This window comes from Cloeon dipterum, chromosome 2, assembly GCF_949628265.1.
Source record: "Cloeon dipterum chromosome 2, ieCloDipt1.1, whole genome shotgun sequence".
NCBI classification, from domain to species: Eukaryota; Metazoa; Arthropoda; class Insecta; order Ephemeroptera; family Baetidae; genus Cloeon; species Cloeon dipterum.
In genome coordinates, this window is record NC_088787.1 from 27,825,813 (window position 1) to 27,848,016 (window position 22,204).

A 22,204-nucleotide genomic window follows, 5' to 3' on the forward strand; every position below is an offset into this window, starting at 1 on the left:
ATTCATTTTCACCTCTTCTCGGCCACAATGCATCGGCATTCCGCCCCCACATCCCCCACCGGCGGAGAACACACATCCTTTGTTTTTGTTACAAGGGCCGTGATTTAGCCTCGAGGGTGCATGCGCCAAGAATTAATATTAATTTGTAGCCGTCCCGACTATTTTTCTCGCCACAAACGCAAAAAAAGGAGGGAAAGAAACGGCAGCGAAACTCGTGAACTTATAAATCTCATTTCTTGCACTCGTTAGTTTAAGCACAAAGCTGTAAACGCATCTGATGTTATTTAAAAAAATCCTTAGAATTATCAGTGAGTATCAAAGTTTGATCAAGATTTAAAATATAATACTTAAATCCACACAAGACATACTACAAAAAAGCGAGTCTCACATAAAAAGATAAATAGATTTGTTTTTAGACTTATCGTGCAACATAAAATCTAAAGGCAACCGTCTAAATGTGATTTCCACCCAAACTGATTCTAAAATGTGATTAAAAACGATATATCATCTTATTATTACAACTCTGCCAACGAAATGCTCTTTTTTATAGCAAACCTTATTTCTCTGGATGGCCTCTTTTGATTGCGTGTTAAAACTTTATCAAAATAACTCGCCAGAAATCACATTAAATACGAAACGAGGTGGAAATCACTTCAGCCATCAAAGGGTACAACAACTACTTTTCCAAGAAGCTCAAGCCCTATACGGCAATCATAAAGCTCGCTTTTCCGACCGAGATGTAGAAAATTCTAATATCTCCAGCGCGCGCAAAATGAAAATCGCAAAAGAGCATAATATTCCGGTTAGAGCGACCGAAAATGAAATCCACAAAATTAGGCAGCTGAGTATCAGAAAGAGATTACGCTTCAACGGCGGAAAATGAAATCGCGACGGGCGAAGCACGAGTGCATCAAGAGCCTTCGCATTATTTCATAAGGCATGAAAGTCGCAATTCGGCTTGAGTGTTGCACGACGCGTAATTTCGGGCCTGCTGCCACTTAATGCTTTCCAGATAAAGGACGACAATAATAATTTCGTCTGCATGGCTCTTCCTCGTAAAAGGCGGAAATATTACACGGGGCGGTGCGTATAATTTTATTAGAGCGACAGCATCGCCTCTCTCTCTCTCTCTCTCTCTCTCTCTCTCTCTCCGCGTTGCGCTCGCGAGATATTAAAAAGGAAGGCGCAGCATTTTAAAGGGATGTAAAACACAAAAATATCGTTTGGCTTGCGGAGACAAGGAGAGCACACCAGCCGTGGAATGAAATTCTTTTCTCGCCCCCTCCCCCGCCTTCCATAAATAACCTCCTGACCCCTTTTGGGATGTTTCCAGCCACCATCACCAACGGCATCGCTAAAGAGTGACCCATTAAAGCGGGACACTTTCTGAGAAAAAATATTTTAGGAAACGTAGCACCTAACTCAAGATGCTAAAGAAAGCATAGATAAATTTATTTTAATTTTATTTCAGACAGTCTAGAAATGATCTGTCTGAACATTAAATTTGAAAATGTATTGCGATACAAAAATATGAACCATATAACTCTAAAAAATTTTTGTCATTCAATTATAGTGAAATATTTACAGGTATATATACCATTTTTGCACTTCTGTACTGGTGTGCTTGAAATTTTGAACCTTTACATTTTTTTATGTTACAAAAAGAGGTTTAAGTTCGCAACCTTTTTTGCTATCAACAGTTAGATCCCCTTGTTTTTACAGAGGTAGAGGATGAATTTGCATCTGGCCATCATTCACTCGGGCCATCAGAGCAAATTGAGAAATATGTTTCGCCGCTGTTTCGCCGGCCGTTTATCACGAATAAAGCGGCGGCCTATTTAACCATCCGATCCATTTTTGCCGAGGCGAAAGGAGGTGGAAAAGGGTTCGTTTTGCCAGCTCGGCGACTTTCTTTATTGCCCCGGCTGATTTCGGGTGATTTTCCTGAATCATCATTACGTCAGGCGCCTTGCCGATAGCCGCTTAAACGGTTTTTCCAGCGGAAGGCGATTGTCAGCGTAGGGGATCGCGCAGCTCTATTGTTCTTTCCTCCTCATTTTCCCACATCTTATTACGTGTTGCAATTTTCTTTCCTTGTTCGCCGCCATTCTGCTGCACACACTGTGATTCGCGCGTCTTATATTTTCGCAACTTCTTGTGTCTATAATAGAAGAAGCTGCAGCAACTTTAATCGCATTAAAATTAGATTGATGTAAAGTAAAGCCCACAGAGAAACTGTGTTTGCTGGCTTACAAAGCCAGACTGAGTCTCATCCGATTAATGTAAACTTTTGCATTTACTTGCAAACTTGATGTACTCCTGCGTACAATTCTATTGTATTTACATTTTTGACAGCAAAGCCACTTAAGCCACTGGCAGCGTTTAAACATCTAGAAAAGAAGCGGAAAGTCTTAAGGAAGCAACGATACTTTAAAGCGCTCGATATGCATGTTGGATTAACTTGGAACATATCAATTGGTTGCTCAGTCGAGTTATTAAACCGAATGTTTTGGTCGTTGGAACTTGCCCAAATTATTCAAAAAGTTCTATAGCAAACTAACTTTTTACCTAAAATATTTTATGCCAGCTCAAAACTGTCTCTCATCAAGTATACCAGCATTAAGACAGGTATTTAATTTCCTTTTTTCCTTTTCAAATTAAAATCTGGTTGAGTCTTACTTATTTGGTTGGCCCTTGATGTCAGTTAGAAGTGAGATAAATGTATTTGATCTACTTTTAGCAATATATTTTCGTTTTCTTCAGCAGCCGAAATTTATTTCAACTTAAGCGATATTTTTTGTTTTGTCCAACGAAGGCGCAGCCACCAGTGTATACGTAAACTCGTTTTCAAGAGGAGGAGTCAAGGTTTTGATTAAAGATTTGCATTCGAAATCAGTTCTGCTAAAGTCGGGCAGCAACAAAAGCAAACAGAAGCTTCCAAATATCATTTTACCTTGTCTGAAGACCCAGAGCGTGGAGCAGGCAGGCAGCCTTGGGCCATATCAAGTGTCACGTTTCCTGGCGCGTTCTTTGCCAACTTCTTCGGTCGAAATATATGTACATTCAGAGTCAGCGGGCAGATTAATGATTTGTTGACAAATGCGCGCCGGCGTCAAATTTCACCGTCTTAGGTATACACGACGGTGTACGACAGGGGCGAAATGAATAGAATTCTCGGGCAAATTCCTTCGCCGGCCGAATTCAAATAAGAAGGAAGGAGCGAGCGAGAAAGATAAAATGATCCGGCCATACGAACGCTGTCAGACTATTTACACGAATTCCAGCGGCGGAATGAAACGCATCCGCGAGTGTAGCTGCCGCTGTCGCGCATATATACGCAGTCAGAGAGGCTTTCCGATAGCGCCCGCCTCCTTTGCCTCCACCTTCTCGACACACACACTTTGCACCGGATCCCTTTTTAAATCATTTTGATATTCGCAGCGGTATCACCAGCAGCAGGTACGAGAGCAAATACAAGGCTGCCGACCTCGAGCATTATCCCAACTGATGAAACCACCTTTTAATATCAACTCGCCCGGGATTTGAACGAGCAAAAAGCTTTTCACCAGCGTCACGTAGAGACGTTTTGGCGAATCACAATTCACTGGATTTTGTGTCAGTTGAGCATTTTTCCATGAACTGCTGTGTAAAATATTGATTTTGTGCAGACTGCTCAGCGGGTATCAATAACACAAAGTGGTGGGCGGATTCTCCAGTTACGTCATAGCTACAGTAAATAAAATAAGTTCTGAATTTTAAAGATATATTTAATTTGCAGACTCGTTATTCGTTTGACAACTTGCTTTGGTAAAAGGTTAAATCAAGTGCTATAACATATTATTCAATTCATTTATTTGACTTTCAGCATGGTAATACCTTCAGGTGATGATCTTCTCACAACATATTCCATCTGATTGCAAATCACAAACACAAAACAAAAATAAACAAACAACAATATCATGAGTTTTTGACAAAGGAGAAATACTCTTGGGAAGAGTAAAATTTGTGTTTACAAAGGAAATCTTTCAAAGCGGTAGAAAATTGTTTGAATCGGGGCTCTAGGCGCAGTGAAAGGCAAGGCATTGTGCACGCTCGCAACACAAGCAAAGGGGTTCTGCAGCGTATAATTCCACACTGTCAACATCAGATTTATTTCTTGTCCTACGTATTGTTTTATAACCATGCTTCTGTCAGCATTTGATTTCATTTACAATATCACGAACTTTTTGCTTCCCACAAATTAAATTCGAAAGCCGGCGGTCTTCCTTTCAGTTGACTCCAGTAGACAAAAACCAAAATCCCCTTCATGCAGTCAACCCCTCAACTTGAATGAAATATTCGCGTCCACATTGTTCAGTGCAATATATCCAGTGTAGTTTTTTTCGGCTAGGATGCGAATAAATAGGCGGGGAGAGCTGGAAGGGCGGCGTGTGTATTTAAATAATATGATGCAGCATCACGCACAACAATGGGCCTTTGTAGCAAAACGGTTATTACACTGGCAAAGCTGCTGCCTGTGCACGGCAAAATGTATTGAATTTTGGCGCCGGAGGAGCCCCCGAATGACGTGCAGCCACCCGTATTACGTGCGCCACTACACCTGCAGGGAAATGGAATGGAAATTCTCTTGCGATTTGCCGAGTCGAGAAAGGCACAAAAAGGGACAGCCGGAATAACCTCCTTCTCTACACTCTGGAAGAGGCAAAGTGCGAGTGTGTCTCTCAAGGAAATCCTCTGTCGAGTTGTGTTTTAAAACTTAACCCGGATTCCAAATTCATTCCGACGTTTTTGTGCCTTACATGCTTAGAGGAAGGGCCTAAAAAATTACACTATTTGTGACAAAATCCCACTTTAAAAAGCATCTTATATTTTTTCTATCCTTCAAAAGACGAGTTTGTACTTTATTCTCGGATTTGTTCCACTTTGAAATGCCCGTCGTCGTATCCTTCCCGCAGAATCACGTCTCGCTGCTGAATATTTGAAGAAGCGCGTGCCGCACGCGCGCGGCTCTAGCATAAAATGTGCAGATGCAGGAGACACGCGGCGCAGCATAACCGGCGGGCGCTGGCTGGCAAACCAAAATCAACAAGTGGCTGCGATGCCGGCGTCTAATGTACGCAAAAAAGAGAGACAGCAACTCACGAGACCATCATCATCATCAAGCGACCAGCCAAGCGAGCGGCAGACCGAGCGCCAAAGCGAGTGTAACCCTTCCTGAGCAAAGAAATGGGCCCACAGCTGATATGATGAAAGGGCACAGTGTTTGAAATATACTTGAAAATCCATTACTACAATCTGTCCACGTGCAGCACCCGCAGAATAGGAAAAGCAAAAAATCGAATTAAAAACCTATTTATATAGGGTTGATTTATAAAAAAGGTATGTGGCACTCCAGTCTCGCAAGGTTAAAACATAAAAAAATCAATAACATTTCATTTCACAGCTAACAAGGTTAAATATATTAAAATCATCCCAATATTAAGATGACAGTGAAATATATAATTTCAATAATTTTTTGTTGCTCTATCGTCTAGGGGAAATGTACAACTGAATCAAAATTGAATGAGAATCCCCTCGTTTATTCCTTTGATTTCTCTCGGTATATATGGACCATCTCCGCCAAATTCGACGCTCCTGCTGAAGAGGCGATTAAAACGGACCAATCGGCGTAGAGATTTCCATTCGCAAAAGCGTCGGATCGTCAAATTTTATTTCATCCGCGTGTGGGTCGTGTCTAATTTTCAATTTGCACTCTGGCTTTATTGGATCGAGGCAGCCGCGATATCAATACGGGGGGTGTTAGCTTGAATTCGGTCTGGAGCACTCTTTTCGGCACAGACGTCGTCGACACGAGACGACGACTATGATGATCGTGATGATGATGATGAGAGAGGGAGAGTGGCGAGGCCGTTCCCACCGACACCATCGAGCAAAAAGGCTTTTAGATCGATAATCTGGGGAGTGTGGTAAGCACTTTGCTTGTTGTCCGTGCGCGGCGGCGAATGTATGTATGTATGGAGCGACGCCTAAAAAACGCCCATTATTCCTTATATTCCGATGGATGTGCACCCTGCAGTGATGTTTAATGGAGTATATAAGACACTATAAAATGCAACAAATGCTCGCCCATCGCCAGAGAGCGGTGCAGAAAGGAGGAAAACACTTTGCTTAATCAGTGTGGGGAAACGCATTAAGTAGCGAGGTAATTTATTCTTGACGCGCTCGCCTCCATTTTTTGCCCCCCGTGAACGTACTTTTCCTGATCACCCTTTTTACCGCCACCACTTAACGCGAATATCATTGCCAGCCGGCTTGAATCATATTTCTGATCTTTCACTGGAATTCTCTCTCACAATCATAAGTGGGATCCGGAAAGTTAGCACTTCCATGGAAATTTAGCGCATTCTGGTTAATCTCTTGATGGTGCTTTCAGATTCACCTATTCCGAGAACTGGCAGCATGCTTGCCAGGGCTGTGCATTAGCAAGTAAGACCAGCAGCAGACGTACATTCTGGGGAAACAACTGAATTTATTCTTTACTGTTTTCCCCATTTAACCTAAGGATAGAATAAAGAGACGCTGACGAAAAAAGTTTAGAAATTTCCGCAAAAATGAGCGACTGGAAATCATTGTCTGTTTTTAAACTGCAGATTGGTCAGATGCAGATTTTGAATCCAACGCATTTGTGAAAATATTAAAAACAAAAAATGATCAGTTGCTTCTTTTCAAATCTTCGAATTTTTCTACGCTCAAAGCATCATTTAAACGAAACAACGGGTTGCATATTATAGCAAGAGCGAGATAAAATTAAGTCTAATTGGACGAAGCGTTGGCTCAATCAACTCTGGGAAGCGATCGGAAATGAGCGGACGAAGAGGAGTCGCCTGCTTCCGCCGCTTTTTATTGTTATTGGCTGCGTGGTGGATAATAAATGTTGCGCGCCCTTTTATTACCGACTCGGCGGCATAAAGGCAGTGATTGCAACTTGGCGGCGCCGTAAAAATTGTTTTGACGTGGCTGAAAGCGAATGAACGAGCAAGTTGCCCTACTGACGTCAACATCGCTGGCATAATTGATTGTTACACTGGCGAGCTCGAGCGATTTCAATTAACCTTGGCACATCGCAGAAATCGGCCCTTTTTTCTTGCCCAATATCGTCATCATTATTCACTTGGAAGTAACGCACTTGATGGAAGAGGATTTTTTAGGTGGCAAACTGTTTTTGACTGAAGCATACGGACAAAAATTAGCCTTAGTCATTTGCAGACGAAAATTTCCCATTTTTATTCTGCCACTGTCGAGTCAATCATTATGATGAACTCATGAAGCTCTGGGGTCAACGTCAGTAACAAGTCCAGGAGCTATATAGCAACTTGTGACCAAATAGCAGAAGATGCGAACTTTGAAAAAGTATGTTTATCTAAGATTAAATACCCAAAGTTTTTATTTGAAAAAAAAAAATGAATTTACTCGCAAATACAAGGGAAGGCTACACACAGACCAATGTGAGAAATTATTTAATTTTAAAAAACCCTAAAATTTCTGAGCATGTATACCTATCAAGTATTGGAACACAAAAATTATGAATTTTCCATCAACCTTGGCTTACATAGACTGCTTCGGGTTTAGTACCTTCATCAGCTAGAGTTTGGAGCAGACGCACGCACCTATACCAGGAACATAAGCATCTCTGGAGTGTCAATCTCCAACACCAACTCCATCAGGTTTTAAGTCGACAGCGTACATCAGACATAAATGCTTGGCATTCTATATTCTTATAATTTCTCAATTAGAAAATTGTTTTATTAGTTTTAAATAAATTCAATATTTACTATCTCTTGTTTTCATGCCGCGATATTTGTTTGAGTACTCTCGACCAGATATCGACAACATGGCATAAAACAAATAACTCTGCGGTTGCCCATGCCACGAGCTCATATTTTGAAACCGTCAACGCCGCTTAATGCAAGCGCGTGACCAGGTAATGAAATTCTAAAGCTACGCAACCCGCCGCTAGCTCCATTTAATGGCTAATAAATGTCCAATTCAGGATTAACGCGGCAACAATGGCTGGCCAATACTAACGTAGATATAATGACCACGATGATAATACGACTGGAATAAATCATATGCTATTACGGTGGCAGCGCTCTACTACAAATATAATATGTCGTAAAATAGTAATTTCGCCGGCCAGATTTGTCAAATCAAGAGGGGTTAGCAGCATCAAACAAACTGGACCCCTATTCGCTTTCATTTGTCTCGCATCAATTTGCCTATAATATTCCCGTCTGCAAGCAGAATACATATTTTCAACCAGACGCGGTGCGCTGCGCACATCTTTTTATTTGATTATATTCTTGCCGAGGAGGGTGCATGTATGCATATACATCTCTAAATCAAGCGGACAAACAAAAAGCGGAGGCAAGCAAAATGGAGAGTGGAGGCAAAGTGCCGCTGGCACGTGACGAAAGCTGCATGATGAAATGTTTAGTTTTTGCATCGCCAAAAGACCTCGTTTTAGTTGTTGAAAACGTTTTCATAAATTTCATAATTTTTATATTTATAAATGCATGATTGTCTCGTTAGAGTGTAGTAATTTTAAAATAAATAATATCCTTCATACTACTTTGTTAGTATTCACTTTTGTTTCCCTTTTTTCACCAAACAATCTCGAACATTTAAATTTTATTTAATTTACAAGAACTTGGTATTTACGATCTATGAGAGGAAAACTATCTGTTAAATGTTTATCTCTTGATCTCTCAATACATGGAACAATTCCTCTTGGCAACATTTACTTTAACCGCAATTCAGATATTTAACAGGAGTTGCAATAAATTGGTTAAGTTGCAATGGCGGTAATAGGGCACAATTAGAAAATCAACCTTTTTATTTTTGCATTCCTGGAGACGAAATTGTTTATTCTCTTTCGGTTAAAAGTTAAAAATACTTTTGTTTTCTAACCGAAAACAAATTTTACTTTCCGCATTGCAGACATTAGTTTTTCTCTTCTGCGGAATAAATTGATAAGAAAAGGTCAATCCGCAATGAAAACACAAAGATTGGAGAGAGAGAGAGAAAAAAAATCAGTCTCCAAGGTCTTGCTATTTTATCCCAGCTGGAGAGGTAATAAAAGCAGGCAAAAGCATCTTGGCCTGAATCTGCATAGAATCTGACCGCAGCGTAGATTTTTTTCGGGCTAGACTCCTAGACCGAAAACACCTCGTCCGTTGTTTGAAGGTTGGTTTATCTGAGGGCGCGATGCTGGAGAGGTTTAAGGGCAAAAGGTAAACATCAAAGAGCACACACACCCCCGGCCGTCGGGGGACGTGTGTGTGCTAAAGACCCTGGCTGTTTGCTCTGTGTGATTTCCCCCTGGTGTTTCTGACGGAAAATATAATAACATGTACCTGCAGCAGCAGGAAAAAATATCTTCTGCTGCCTCGGATAGATCGAGAGCCGGCCATGAACGTTGTTCGTGACGAAAATATATGGCACCGAAGGAAAAACTACACGGCTGCTAATGTCCAGAGAGCTGATGCTGCAGTGCCCCTGGCGACTCGTCCCTTTAATATCGAGTGAAGAAATTCGACAAGGCAAAAGTCAGCTCAAATGCGCACCAATAATGTGATTAACAGCCCAATTTCCACTCTGCAAGTTACTTCAATAGCCTGAGGGAATATTGATCCGCATATCAATGTTTGCCATTTAATGTAGCTCAACAAACCGAATTTTCGACATAAATGTTTTTGAGAGACCAAACTTTCAAAATTATTTTTATTTAACTAACCAATTACGCGTGGGCTTTTGGATCGAATAGAATAGTTGAAATGAGCATTTGTAGATATTTTAAATGTCGTGATTAAATAACGGGAAATGTTTGTCTTACCTTCGCTTCAGAGGAAAAACGCCAAGAGCATAATTTCAGCTCCCACTGGAATCTGCGAACAGAACGAAAATTCCGCATTTAGACATGTGCTGTGAGTTGAACTTTAGACAACAAACTCCCCCAAACACACACACGCGCGCGCACCGACCCTCGCCGCAACCCCTAAAATTCCGCGATCTCATTCCCGCCTACCTCTAGCCTCGGCTCTAATTTGAAACTTTGCTAGCGTCTGTCTACTTTCGTTCTCTCTCATTACATCCCGAGCCGAGCCGTCTCGCACATTAGTCACTTATTGCGTGTCCCAAGAAACCATAAATCCTTGGATAATTCTGGCTTACAGCCCAGGCCTAATCAAATTGCACGCGGTGCCGCGTAGATCCAATTAGATTTTTAGCGCAACTCATGAATGTTTCACGAGTCCCTTCAGCGGACATGGTTTTGTTGCCGCTTGCGGTGCGGACCGTGTGGGTGTATTTGTTTCCACGCAATCTGGCTGAATAAAGAAGGCGGACGGGACGATCTTGCCGGGGCCCGTTTCGACCGAACTTCGTGCGTGCGGAAAAGTATACACGAGACCGGCCGCCCGGCAATTTAACGCTCGATTTACAGCCGAGATGAGTTTCGTTTGCAGAGAGTTGGCTTCGGGTACGGATGATGAAATAAAAAATTGCCGTAATTCGGGTGGCCAACGGGATTTTGACGAATTGGGTCATTTTTAATATTGACGGGCCGAATCATTTTTGTTGCTGTGTTTGCTCCATTGGTATTGATTGGATTTTGGCCAGCCAGGGAGTGTTCTCATGCTTGTTTGTATATTTATGTCCATCCAATCGCTCTTTGAAATAATGTTCTTTTACACACGCAGATTCAAGTTTTTTCATTAAAGGGGGTCTCATAATGAACCTCATTAGATTCTACATTTGAAAAGTACCGATCTCATTTGCATCGTTTTATAAGATCCAACTGTAAAGCAAAAAACTGCGCAATGTCATGATATTGATTTTTTGATAAGAATTAAAATATCATATTTGCTAATTATACCATTATTTTTCCTATAGAAGATCTAAATATCCTTTCCCGATGAATTCATTTGTGAGTTGGGCCCGGTCTAGAGAGGGTCTCGGTATGACCTGAGGGCGCACTGCTGGTGCAGCATGTCGCGCTTTGCCAAACATGTATGTAGGCGTCAGAGCATTGCTCATCCCCGGCAGAAAAGCGGCACCTTTTCTTTCCTCTCGGTCTATTTTTCCATCAAAATCGCATTTCGCGCCGACACCACTGATATTGCCTCTTGCTTGCATCTAAAGTGTTTTGTTTCGCCTTCTCCGTCGCCGTCTTCGTCGTGCAGGCGCGCATGCATGCACGTTTAACAACAGCGCCATTCCGGCGAGCTCTACTGCGCCTTGAAAAGACGAGAATAACTTTTGAAAACCAATTTGCAGGCTGGGAGGTGCAACGGCAATATTCAGGCGGCGCCCGCTCCGCTTTATCACATGTTAAGCGAAAGTAATTAGAAACTACCGCTGAGCGCGCTGCGAGCGACAGAAAATTTCATCTCTCTTCATCAGCGGCGTAAAATTTTAAATGATGATTCTGTCGGCACCGACGCAAGGGGAGCGCCTTGGATTACATTTAAAACGCCGCTCGCCTAAGAAGAGCTCGGGATAAGTAAAATCAGGCCAGGGAAAGCCACCGTCCGTAGCAACTTCAAAATAATAATAAAATACGAACCATTAACCGAAATGAAATTAAATTATTGGAGTTCAAAGTAAAGAGCATACTCAAATTATTGGCCAGAAGAAAACTGAGGCTTTTGAGTATTCCGTGACTCAGTTAGTTGGGCTGCCAAGAAAAAATATTGATCGAGAGTACGGATCAGTTTGACCATCAAAAGAGGAAAAAGCAGCTTTGCAACAGAAAGAGGGGCATGAGAGGCTGCCGCTGATTTTCATTTTCCTGGAACGTCTGCTTTAAGCCCCGTGAAAAACACGTATGTCGAGGAGACCGCATTGAATTGCAAATAAAATTGGAGTCGAAAATTGGATCAAAATGTGTGGCAGAGCGTGCGAAGCAGCAGCCGTCGCGGTTTTCCCTCCAATTAAGCTGGGACGCGCACTCTAATTTAGAGGGCATTATTTTGGACTGGCTGCAAAATTTATTGCCAAATGGGTTTAATTCTCATCAGCACACTTTTTACGCAGATGATTCAATGGCAGCAGCGTCCACCGCTTTTTCGCTTCATTTTGTATCAAATCGCAATTTTCCTTTTAATTCATTTTAGTGCGAATGAGGAGATAGAAAATTCAGCGGCGGCTAGTCGCTAAAAATCAAGCCGCACAGTGACAGATCCGTGAAATTGCGATTTTTCAGCACCGCCAAGCTGCGCTTCTGCTTGCTTGCCATCGGGACAGTTAATTTTTATTCCGCTTTGCTGCAAGTGGCACTTTCGCCTCTTTGGTAATTGAATAATTACGCCACCCGTCCAACCCGATTTTCCTGCGTTTGGAGGCATACGCAGAACTGACGGTGCGTGAAAAGGCGCTACTCGCTGTGGATGAAAAAATTAGCATTCAACTTTTACTCTCCTTCCGAAATTTACTCCTCTACTTCTATTTTTACTCAAGTCATCTCTGTTCATTAGTTGCGGTAGTGATGTTTATTTTCTTGGAAAGTAGAGCACGTGATAAAATCAATAATTATTTTGAGATGAGAACTTTCGAAAAAAAATTTCTAGCTGTATGACTTTTAAACATACTATTTCAACACTAATTCAAAATCAGACACAACTATAGGGTATCAGGATTTATATCTGTAAGCTATACTGTAAAAAGTTTTCAGAAATTTTATGCAGAAATGACTGTGGTTTTTTGAGCGCATAGAAAAATCTTGCTGCTCAAACTCTAGTTTCAACCGTGTTTCCCTTTGAACAACTTTTATTGAAATCTCCTTTTACCGTGTGCTCTCGTCAATCGCGAATGACCGAACATTAGTGAGCGGCGGCGTTTGTTGGCCACCAAAAGACCGAAAACGCTGGCGCACATAAACACGCCGCGAATCGATAGTTTCAGAAGCAGACCGACGCAATTAAAAATCTCATCCAGCGAAGCGAGCCGAGTGGTTGGCTGGCCGTCGGTCAGCCCGTCAGAGACCCCGATGGCGGTTTCATCCCGATTTTAATAAAACGAGCAGCGAGGCGGAAAAGCCAAGCTTTAAAGCTGCACTTGTTATGAAATAATTAAAAAGTTTCAAAACACAGCATAAGCCTGCCATCGGCAGCGTGGCCACAATAAAGACGACCGCGCGGGCGTCCACCTTGGCCGCGGAATGCTGAGTGACCGGCGCTGTTGTTGCCACTCTCGGTATGTGTACACGGCCGGCTGCTCGAGGGTCTGCAAATTAAATCGACCCCTGCGGCAGCGCCGACACAATCCTGCAGCTAATTAGCATTGCACCAGTCTTCTCTCGGTGCTCACTTGAATAATTCAACGAGAAAACGCCCTCTCTCTCTCTCTCTCTCTCTCTCTCTCTCTCTTTCTCGCTCACTCGATTCAATTCTTCCTCAAGAAATGTAAACATCTGTCAAGGTTGTGCGAATTTCCCGGTCGGTCGGTTCATTTTCGGTGGTACCTCGAGCGGAAAATACCGCACGCTGCCTCTTTTTCCTTTTGGTCTGCGATACAGTGGTTTTCTTCTAGCGAGCAGTGCGGTTTTCTCAAAGTTCGAAAACGAGGTTTACTGCCGAAATTAATTTCATGCGTTAATTAAATGTGCGGTTGACTTACCGCCGTGAGTGAGTTGCATAATTTACGGGGAGAGAGACTTATCTGTTCGTCGCCGTCTTTTAAGGGGCACAGCTATGCTACCCGCACGACGCAACAGATCAACGCGTTGCATAACTCTGAAACGGTACTCTTTCTATCGCGCAGAGAAAAAACTGAGCAGATGTTTTTATTGTGACTGCATTGAATCCATCTCAAATTCATTGTTAAATCCAGTCTTCTTTTTCTGACACACATTTTTGCCAGACAGTTCTAGTTGAACAGGAATATTAAATTTGAGCTCGCAACGTCTACGCTTTCTTCTGGGAAGGAAATTGCACGTGAATAAAATGTATCTTTTTGCAAATCAGCAATAAAATGTCGCGTGTAGCTGTGCAAACAGTGCCCTTTCTAGGTACGTAAGTATAAATAAACAGACGTTTGCTTGGAAAAAGCCATTTATTCCTGCCATCTGCAGCGGCGGACACGAAACCGGAAGCAGAGTAAAGAGGGAGCTAAAGTGGCTAGCAGCCGGCCACAATGCCGGCGCGCTAATGTACAGCAGATATGCAGCGAGAGAGAGAGAGAGAGAGCGTTCGTTCGATCGATTATTATTATTTCATATTGTTCAGGCACGGTGTATTGCGCGGAGGCGGATCAATAAGTTTGAAAGAGCGGCAAGACAAAGAGAAATGTGCCAAGCGGACCGACTAGCGTGCGCAGTGGCTGCTCCGAAAACTCATTTTTCCTATTGCAGAATGACGTCTCCGAATTAGTTACCATATTTTGTGCGCCCTTATGATCGCAATTTGTGTCAGCCGCAGATCCAGATACGCGTGCTATAAATTGCATGACGCTTTATTTATTTGCTCTCGCCGCCTGTTTTGCCCCAGAGAGGCAGCCGGCGGCGGCTTTATTCAAATCCCCGGCTTTTTGCCCGAAACAAAGCACGCAGATTTGTTTTGCACGAGCCAAAAAAGGGCCAATGCGCTGGCAAATCAGTTGCTTTATTAGCAGACAAAAACATGGGGTCTAGTGCAGCCTCGCAAATTAGTGCGTGCAATTGTGGACCACAGTATTCATGGAGTGCTTTAAAATATACAAGACTCGCAAAAGATTCAAACAGCTGGGCAAATTTTGAACTATTTAAACTAGTAAATGATGTGGAAACTGTCCAAGAATATAATTTGTTAACATGTGAAAATGCATGAGGCGTTAATTTGACAGTTATTTGAAAGTCAAATACGAAAGCGTCAAGCAGAAAAGATTCCAGTACGTCAAGTGAATTTTGCTGATCATTTCATTTCACGCGTCTTTAGGATGAATCCTATTTGGCATGACGCACTATTTGGTGAGCCGAAATGAAATTTCTATCGGCTTCAATCTTCAATTATTTTCCACCCACGCGAGCGGCTAATAATGGCGCTAAAATGTTCGTATATATTAAGAAGAGGCGGCGCTTGAACAAGCAAACAGCGGTTCTTCTTAGGATCTCAACGGAAAGAACGAAGAACTGTGAGGTGGGCTGAACGTGGACGGAGCTGCATTTCTCGCTGCTGCACCCCTCACCCCTTTGCAGGTAATGAAACGAGACGAAGCCGCCGTTAAGGTTGATCACCGACCGTGACCCATTGTGCCAATTAATTACAAACTGGGAGGCAGCCTTTCAATTCCTCTAGCAGATTAACCAGCGCAGGGAAGTTTCCCAGGAGTAATTTTACAACTTATTTAATTAGTGGAAACTTGAGAGTTGGTATTATTTTTATTTTGTTAGCTTGGAAAATCACCAACAGAAAAAATGCATCAACTTGTAAATAAAATATGCGTGGATTTAAAATTAACGTCAATGAGTTGGACAAGATTGTTACTAAATCATCCGATTTTGATCCTACATTCTCACTTGAGTAGAGCTAGTCAATCAAGATCTGTAATCTGAGTGACAGCTATTCGGCATACTCCATATTAAATTGCATTTCCAGCAGTCAAGCAAGGTGGGAGGATGTCTGTCAAGCAGATGCGCAATTTTCTCTCTTGTCTGCCAAGTTTAATCAGTGAAACAGGTTCCGCGGCGCCATTAGCCCAAATTAGGCGCTGTCAGCGGGCGAAACAGGCCAGATTTCTTGCCCGAATCAATGGCTCGTGAAGCGCGGCTGGTTGCCTGGCCGAAGCCTGCACTCTCTCCCTCCGACTCTCATTCCGCGCGCTCTTCATCCCCGATGGCAACAAACAGCCAAGCCGATAACAATGAGCGAGCACTGCAGCGCACGACTCTCGCGTTCGATCCCACGTGAATGCATCATCACAGATGGGGGACCTCCTTGGCCACGATGGCCGTCACCTCACAAAGGTCAGCTCAATTTGCATTATCATTTCCGCTACTCAGATGCAGTTCATTACATTTTAAATCTGTATATTTTATTTTGAATTTTTATAAAAATTTTGTGTGTTGTACACCGTTGGTGTCTAATAACTATAATAATAACAATTTTGCGGCTCTTTCCTCTTTCCTTAAGTTAGTGGAATCTGTTGATCGGAAAATATTTGAAGCTGTTAGTGAGGATGAGAAATGGATTTGAAATAAAATTATTTCAGTAACTGCAAATTTTATTTGTTTGGTTTTTCATTGATTTGATATTTTTCCTTTGAACTCAGCAAGATTACATCTGCTTGCGCAATATATTGACCATTTTAATCAGAGTGTCAAAGAAAGAGTTGGCATTTTCCCTAGCTTAGCAGATATTTTGTTCTGAAGAACTGCAAGAGTGACCTATTCAAAGTTCAAAAGATTAAAAAAGCCAACTTCACTTGCATGAGCGTAAAAGCAAACGAACATGTGAGTGTTGCGCAGTGCATCGCAATTTGCAGGGTGATGAGTGTCAATTTGCATGATGTGGCGGCCCCGCGGGAGGAGGCCCTGATCGCCGACGGCAACCCCCTTTCCAGCTGGCTCTCTCAATTCCTCCAGCGACCTACTTTGATTCACTGATTCTCGCTAGCTCTCTGCTGAGCTCTCAATGGCTGGCAACTGCTCTGACTTCTTTTCATTTGCGCATAATAATTCCAGCAGCTCCCTTGTTTGCTGCACCACTAAACACACACGGCTCGGCGTTGTAATAATAATGCCGCTGCGGCAAGACGACGACGACGTTCTGATTTCGAAGCAGCCAAACAAACGATCCGACCGCCCAACGCCCACACACGTGTTTCCGAGCGACTCTGCTGCCAACGCTGATGCATGCATTCGGAAATGCATGCAGTCGCGCCTCTGATCACCGCTCATTTCGGTGCACACAGCCGGCGCCGCGATAAACTGCACTTGCTCTGATGAGCCTCAATGGCGAGAGAGCGCTTGCAATCACATAAATTGTCATCTCCACCGATCTGGATCAAAATGATTGGAATTGTGAATGCAGTTTCGCTCAAGTGATGACAATTTTTCTGCCCAAATAAATCAGCGGACTTATTCTTGCACATAAACATTTCAATCAGTCTGATATTTGTGACTGGCAACTCGTTAATTTTACTCTCAAAAATCAGAATAATTTCCAACAGGAATATTCAACAAATTTAAAATAGTGTTTATTTTCTCTCTGTTGAATTGTTATTTTGCGATTATTCCTTATTCAATCAACAACCCCCCGTTTAGAATGTATTTCAATACGGCATGTAACCGTAGCTTATGAAATACGCCGCTCGTTTGGCCGTATTCACAAGAGTATGTAGCCTGATGAGAATAGCAAGTCGAAATTTAGCAATGCGATTCGCGTTTCTGGGTCAACTCACCGTCAGCGAGTGGTTCAAATTCAACTGCTGCGGCAACTTTTTCTTATTACACACGCCGAAAGACATTTCTCCAGAGATGTCCTCCGCTCACAAAGCTGCGAAGTCGAGGCGAGAGGAATTTCCAATTTGAATAAAATTTACGCGCGTCTTGCTGCACTCGCCGTAGGCCTCGAGTCAATTTCGCAGCACAATAGCATGTGTGTGCATGTATGTATATTCGGATGTATGTTCATTGATCAAACTTTTAATGCCTTCGATCCGTGTTTTATTTTCACCTGCGGGTGTACATAATGGCAATACTTTATAAGCCGGTCCGCAATAAAACGTTTCCAGCCGTAAATCAGCCCCATTACAATGCAAGCAAGAATAAAAGAACGGCCGGTGACCTCACGGCCCAGTGAAGAAAACAAAAATAGCGACGACAGCGTAAAACCGGTGAATTGCACACCGTGCCTCTCTTTGAAAGTGAAAATTGCATCAACGTGCTTTTTCCGATTGCTCAATATGCAAATCTGCCGCCGCCGCCACCGCCACTGCTGCTCGTCCTTAACAATGCAAATTGTGTTCCAGCACAAAGAGAAAGCGATTTTGCTGAGTTGAGGATCAGCAGAGGGGAACATGTTTGATTAAAATTGTTGCACTGCTTCCAGCTTTTCCCTGAGGCTTTCAGTTTCCGCTCCTTAATGAAAACCGCATTCGAGCATGCTTACAATGCTTTCCTAATTTAGGAATTTTATAAATAACCTGCCACAGCATTATCAGCTTCTGCCTTCAAACACGTTTCCAGAACGGTACACAATGTGAGTCGCAACCGTTCTTGAAACGAAATGGAATTTATGGTGTTGAAACTGTTATCAAGTTGAAATACACAGCGCTATAGACCTGTTAAATGCAGGCTCAATTTCAGTTTTGTAAGTTAAAAGCAGCAGTGTAATTAAAGGGACGAGTAAAACATTAAGAAATTCTGTCGGCTGTGTTAATTTACAATAACTCATCGGTATTTTAAACAGCTTTAAATGTGCTTTTCAGTCAATCTTTGAGATATCAACTTGACTCCATTGACGATCATTTTGCAGAGAAAGCTGAATTGCGATAGCACCGAGGCAATTTGTTTGCAAGTGCGAATAATTCACTCGAGAGGTGCCACTCTAGCACTATTGCCGAAAACGGGCGCAGCCAGTCGAGCGTCAAAGTTTACGGGAAAAAATCGGATAATTTAGACGCAACTTTTTGCCTGTAGCCACGAGTAGCTGCTGGTGCAGCAGAAGCGTATGTTTAGCAATTTTATCTCCCCGACGCTAATAAGATAGATACGGGAATAAAGTTTAACGACGCAGCTCATTTTGCCGAACCTTAAAACTCGCAGGGAGAGTTAAAAACGCTCCTAACTTTTGATACAGCAGCGACGGCATCAGAAGCAGGAATTCTGCTCGCCACGTTAAAGGCATACTTGAGTTTTACGCCGGAGAGGACAGGAAAATATGCCTTGGAAAGTATGTCGGTCGGTGCAGCGGAAGAGCTCGGCTGGAAAAGCAGGCGGTGAGCGTTCAAAAGAAATAATTTCTTTTTCAAACTGACTCCTTTTCTTTTCATGCTCTCTCCCCCGTGCTCTCCGCGCCCAAGGAGCACGTGTCGAAAGAGTCGGAAATTCCCATTGCGAGAGCAAGAGACCAAGATGACGCGCTCGCGAGAGTGAGTTAATGGCGCCTTTTTTGCGGAGCCGATGCAAATGCACCACGCCGCTATCTCGCACTGCTGCGAGCGAGTCCATTTTGGGCGGCAATTTCCTTCGTGCAGGAAGTCTGTTCTAAGCCCCGGTAAGAATGAGAGATGATGAGCACTTGCCGAGACAATGCGCGGGCCAGGGGGAGCGAAAGAAAATATGATTCCGCTTCGGTTGTGCCATTTTCCACGCGCACACTTAATTCTAATGCAAACAAAAGTTCGCTTCCTATCTCTCTCGTTTTGCTCGAGATGATATCTGTGCGTTGCAGCAAAATAATGGGCCTGGCGTGTTCAAGCGCGTGCCAGGGAGATTTAAAATATTAATTTAACTGGCGTAACAACGACAAAAGGAGCCGCCCGCTCCACCCCCCGCGTCGAATTTACTCGCGTATTTGCTCCGGCGGGGTGCATTCATTCGCCCTGCCAGCTACATCATCAATTTTCTACCTTGGCGGGGCTTTGCGAGCGAGCGAGTTGGGGATCAGCGGCACGTATGAGCTTCTTGCGTTATGCACGTCTTATTCCATTGAGGCAACGCCGGCAGGAGACAGTTTCATTTCTGAATTTGGACGATTTAATTCTGTGCGATTCACATGTCAAAGGCAGCTTGCCATCTTAAATTCCCTCTTTGAGCAGTGAATGTAAACATGCGTTGACAATTTCCCTCAAGGAGCTGCTGCGATTATGTAAATTGCGAATTTCGTGGCCTGAATCATAAAATTAGTCGACGGTTCAATTACGGAGCAATTTAATTCCTTGTTTGTCGCCAACATATTGATTTTATAACATGAAATAATGAATTACCCAAATTAACAACATATTAACATGTATAACTGAAAGACTTTAAGCGTGAATGAAAATCAAATTTTTTTACTCAATCAAATTAATAATTTTCTTTGCTACGGGTTTGGGTGTGGGCATCGTTTGTGCGGCTTGGGCAGTTCGCAGTAGATACGAGCGGAAAGACAGGTGAGCAGGTCGCTCAGACTCTCAAACATGGACGCCCTGTAGTAAGGGTTGTTCTGCAGTGTCTTGACCGCGACGTGACGCAAATCAACCAGGTTGCTTGGCAAGTTGATCTTGTCCTCAAGCAGCTTGCGCCACACCAGGTGGTGCATAGGCATGTCAGTATCTACGTGCACTAAGTGGTCCTCAGCATCTGGGTCGTCAAAGTTGAGCAGGCAACCAAAGCTGGTGAGCACCGCACGCTGCGCAGCACCGAGTAGGCGACATTCTGCAAAGGTTTGCCGCAGCTCCTGCATACTTAGGAGGCCGGCTGGCAGCGGCAGCGTCGAGTGGAACTTGACGTGGCACTTGTTGAAGGTGTTTAGGAATTCTTCGTGGTACACGTCACACAGGTGTTGGTACTGGTCGCTTGAGAAGCCGCCCACGGAGCAGTTGTAGATCAGGCTGACCAAATCTGTGATCGGGCGCGTGAACTTGGCGTTGCGGAATTTGCTGATCTTGCAGGCGATCGGCACGCGGCGGTCGTCATACGAGAAGAGGAAGTTGGCTGCATCACAGTCTACGACGCAGAGTGCGTTAATTTGTGTGGCACTGGCTTTCATCACGTCTTCAACCACCTCCCAGAGACCAGTCATCAACAGTCGGACGACTGGTACAACATCTTTTCCCGGCACTAGCATCTCCTGGTTCAGCATAGGGCCTACTGCCGAAAAAATGTGGGTGGCCATCTGCAACTGATATTTGGAACTCCCGATAAAGCATTTGATTGGACCCCTAAACATAACCTTTATACCTGGGAATAGAAAACCGGGTTGTATCGCTTGCTGAAAAAGGTCTCAGGCACCAGAGATGGAAAGCACTGCGGAATGCTCAAGTTGTGGTTGTTGCCACGTCGGTTCAGATACACACTCAGCCCATGCAGGTGGGCCAGGCTTTTGATTGCCAATTTGAGATGGATCATGTCGTACGGCGGCTGGCAGGGCTCGTAACCTTCGTTGATCAGGTCCTCGATTATAATCAGGTCGGTAGAGCCCTTAACGAGGCAGCAGGGCGAAGACTTTGCCGACTGGCGCAGCGCCTCGTCGTCATGGCTTCTGGCCAGGAAACAATCAGGCACAGGAACCTTGGACTGGTGGTAAGGCAGAAACTGCTTCACCTTTGGCATTACGCAGCCGAAGAACAGGAGCTCCTTACGGAATGTTTCCTTCTCTGTCTTGCTGGCGTCGTTTTTCACATAGCGTAACTGGAAGTTGACAGTGAACCTCTCGTCGTCGACGCGGTAGAGAACGCGCAGATTGTAGCCTGTTGTGCTGCGCAGGGGCGACGCTTCGTAGTTGAGAACCCTGGTGGAGCAATCTTTCGTCTCTGAGTCACTATCCTTGGACGAGCGGTACGTGGCCACCGCAACCTTCAGGTCGGAAGATGTTAACTCAGGAATGGTGATTCTATCAGGCTTATTTTCAGAGACGTCCACAGCCCAGTATGCCATTTTAGAGAGAATTCTTTTAAGAAGAATTTTGCAGAGGACTAGTACGGAATTGGGTAAGGTTTGAAATAAACAACAATTTGTAACAACAGTTACAATGAAATATTTATATTACGCAACAAATGAAAATCCAACACTAGCGGCGAGTGACTTAGAACTAAAAAATTTAAATCCCATAGAGAGATGACACTCAACTAACACACAACAATAGATATTTGTGAGGAAAATTGGCGACTAGTTTCTGAATTTATTTGCAAAGCCGTTTTTGCACAGATAATCTAATTAGCCTTTAAATTGTATTGGCAGCAAAAATAATAATTTTAGAAACATAATAAAGAGATTTCAGGGCAATAATTTTAAAATTCCCGTAAAATGTAATTTTGGAACTTCTTTTGAGCTGTCTTTCATTTTATTCTTTTACTCTTTGCGTTCACTTCCAAACGAATGGCAAAAACTCTTATTGTCCTTAGCAGAACCAAAGTTTGCCTTGTGAAAACAACCTAATTCGGTTTTGCTTGATTAAAATGCCGAACAACGAACAAAAGGCAGCGCCTTAGTTCGACAAAACGTTTGTAATCTGAACAAAAGCGGCGC

General features: G+C 43.3%; 2 protein-coding genes across 13 annotated transcripts in view; both read right to left on the reverse strand.

The window, feature by feature from the left end:
- The window catches only part of LOC135936677 (protein lin-10-like), a 107,724-nt gene that overhangs the window by 65,443 nt on the left and 20,077 nt on the right, over positions 1–22,204 (reverse strand). For all 12 annotated transcript variants that reach the window (XR_010574353.1, XM_065479589.1, XM_065479588.1 and 9 more), the window contains exon 2: positions 9,893–9,944. The gene's annotated coding sequence lies outside the window, so the exon portion shown is untranslated. The remainder of the gene's footprint in view (positions 1–9,892; positions 9,945–22,204) is intronic.
- LOC135937171 (uncharacterized) lies at positions 20,025–21,683 on the reverse strand. Its single transcript, XM_065480262.1, has 2 exons — positions 20,918–21,683; positions 20,025–20,858 (listed from the first exon to the last, which is right to left on the reverse strand). The coding sequence occupies exons 1-2, from the start codon at positions 21,611–21,613 to the stop codon at positions 20,058–20,060; spliced, it is 1,497 nt and encodes a 498-aa protein (XP_065336334.1). The 5' UTR covers positions 21,614–21,683; the 3' UTR covers positions 20,025–20,057.

What these genes read in the sequence shown, in the direction of transcription:
- LOC135937171 (XM_065480262.1), bottom strand. Translation starts at nt 21,613, where the DNA reads ATGGCATACTGGGCTGTGGACGTCTCTGAAAATAAGCCTGATAGAATC. An exon ending in ACCCGGTTTTCTATTCCCAG is followed by an intron (nt 20,859 to 20,917) that starts GTATAAAGGTTA and finishes TCCAAATATCAG; the next exon opens with TTGCAGATGGCCACCCACAT.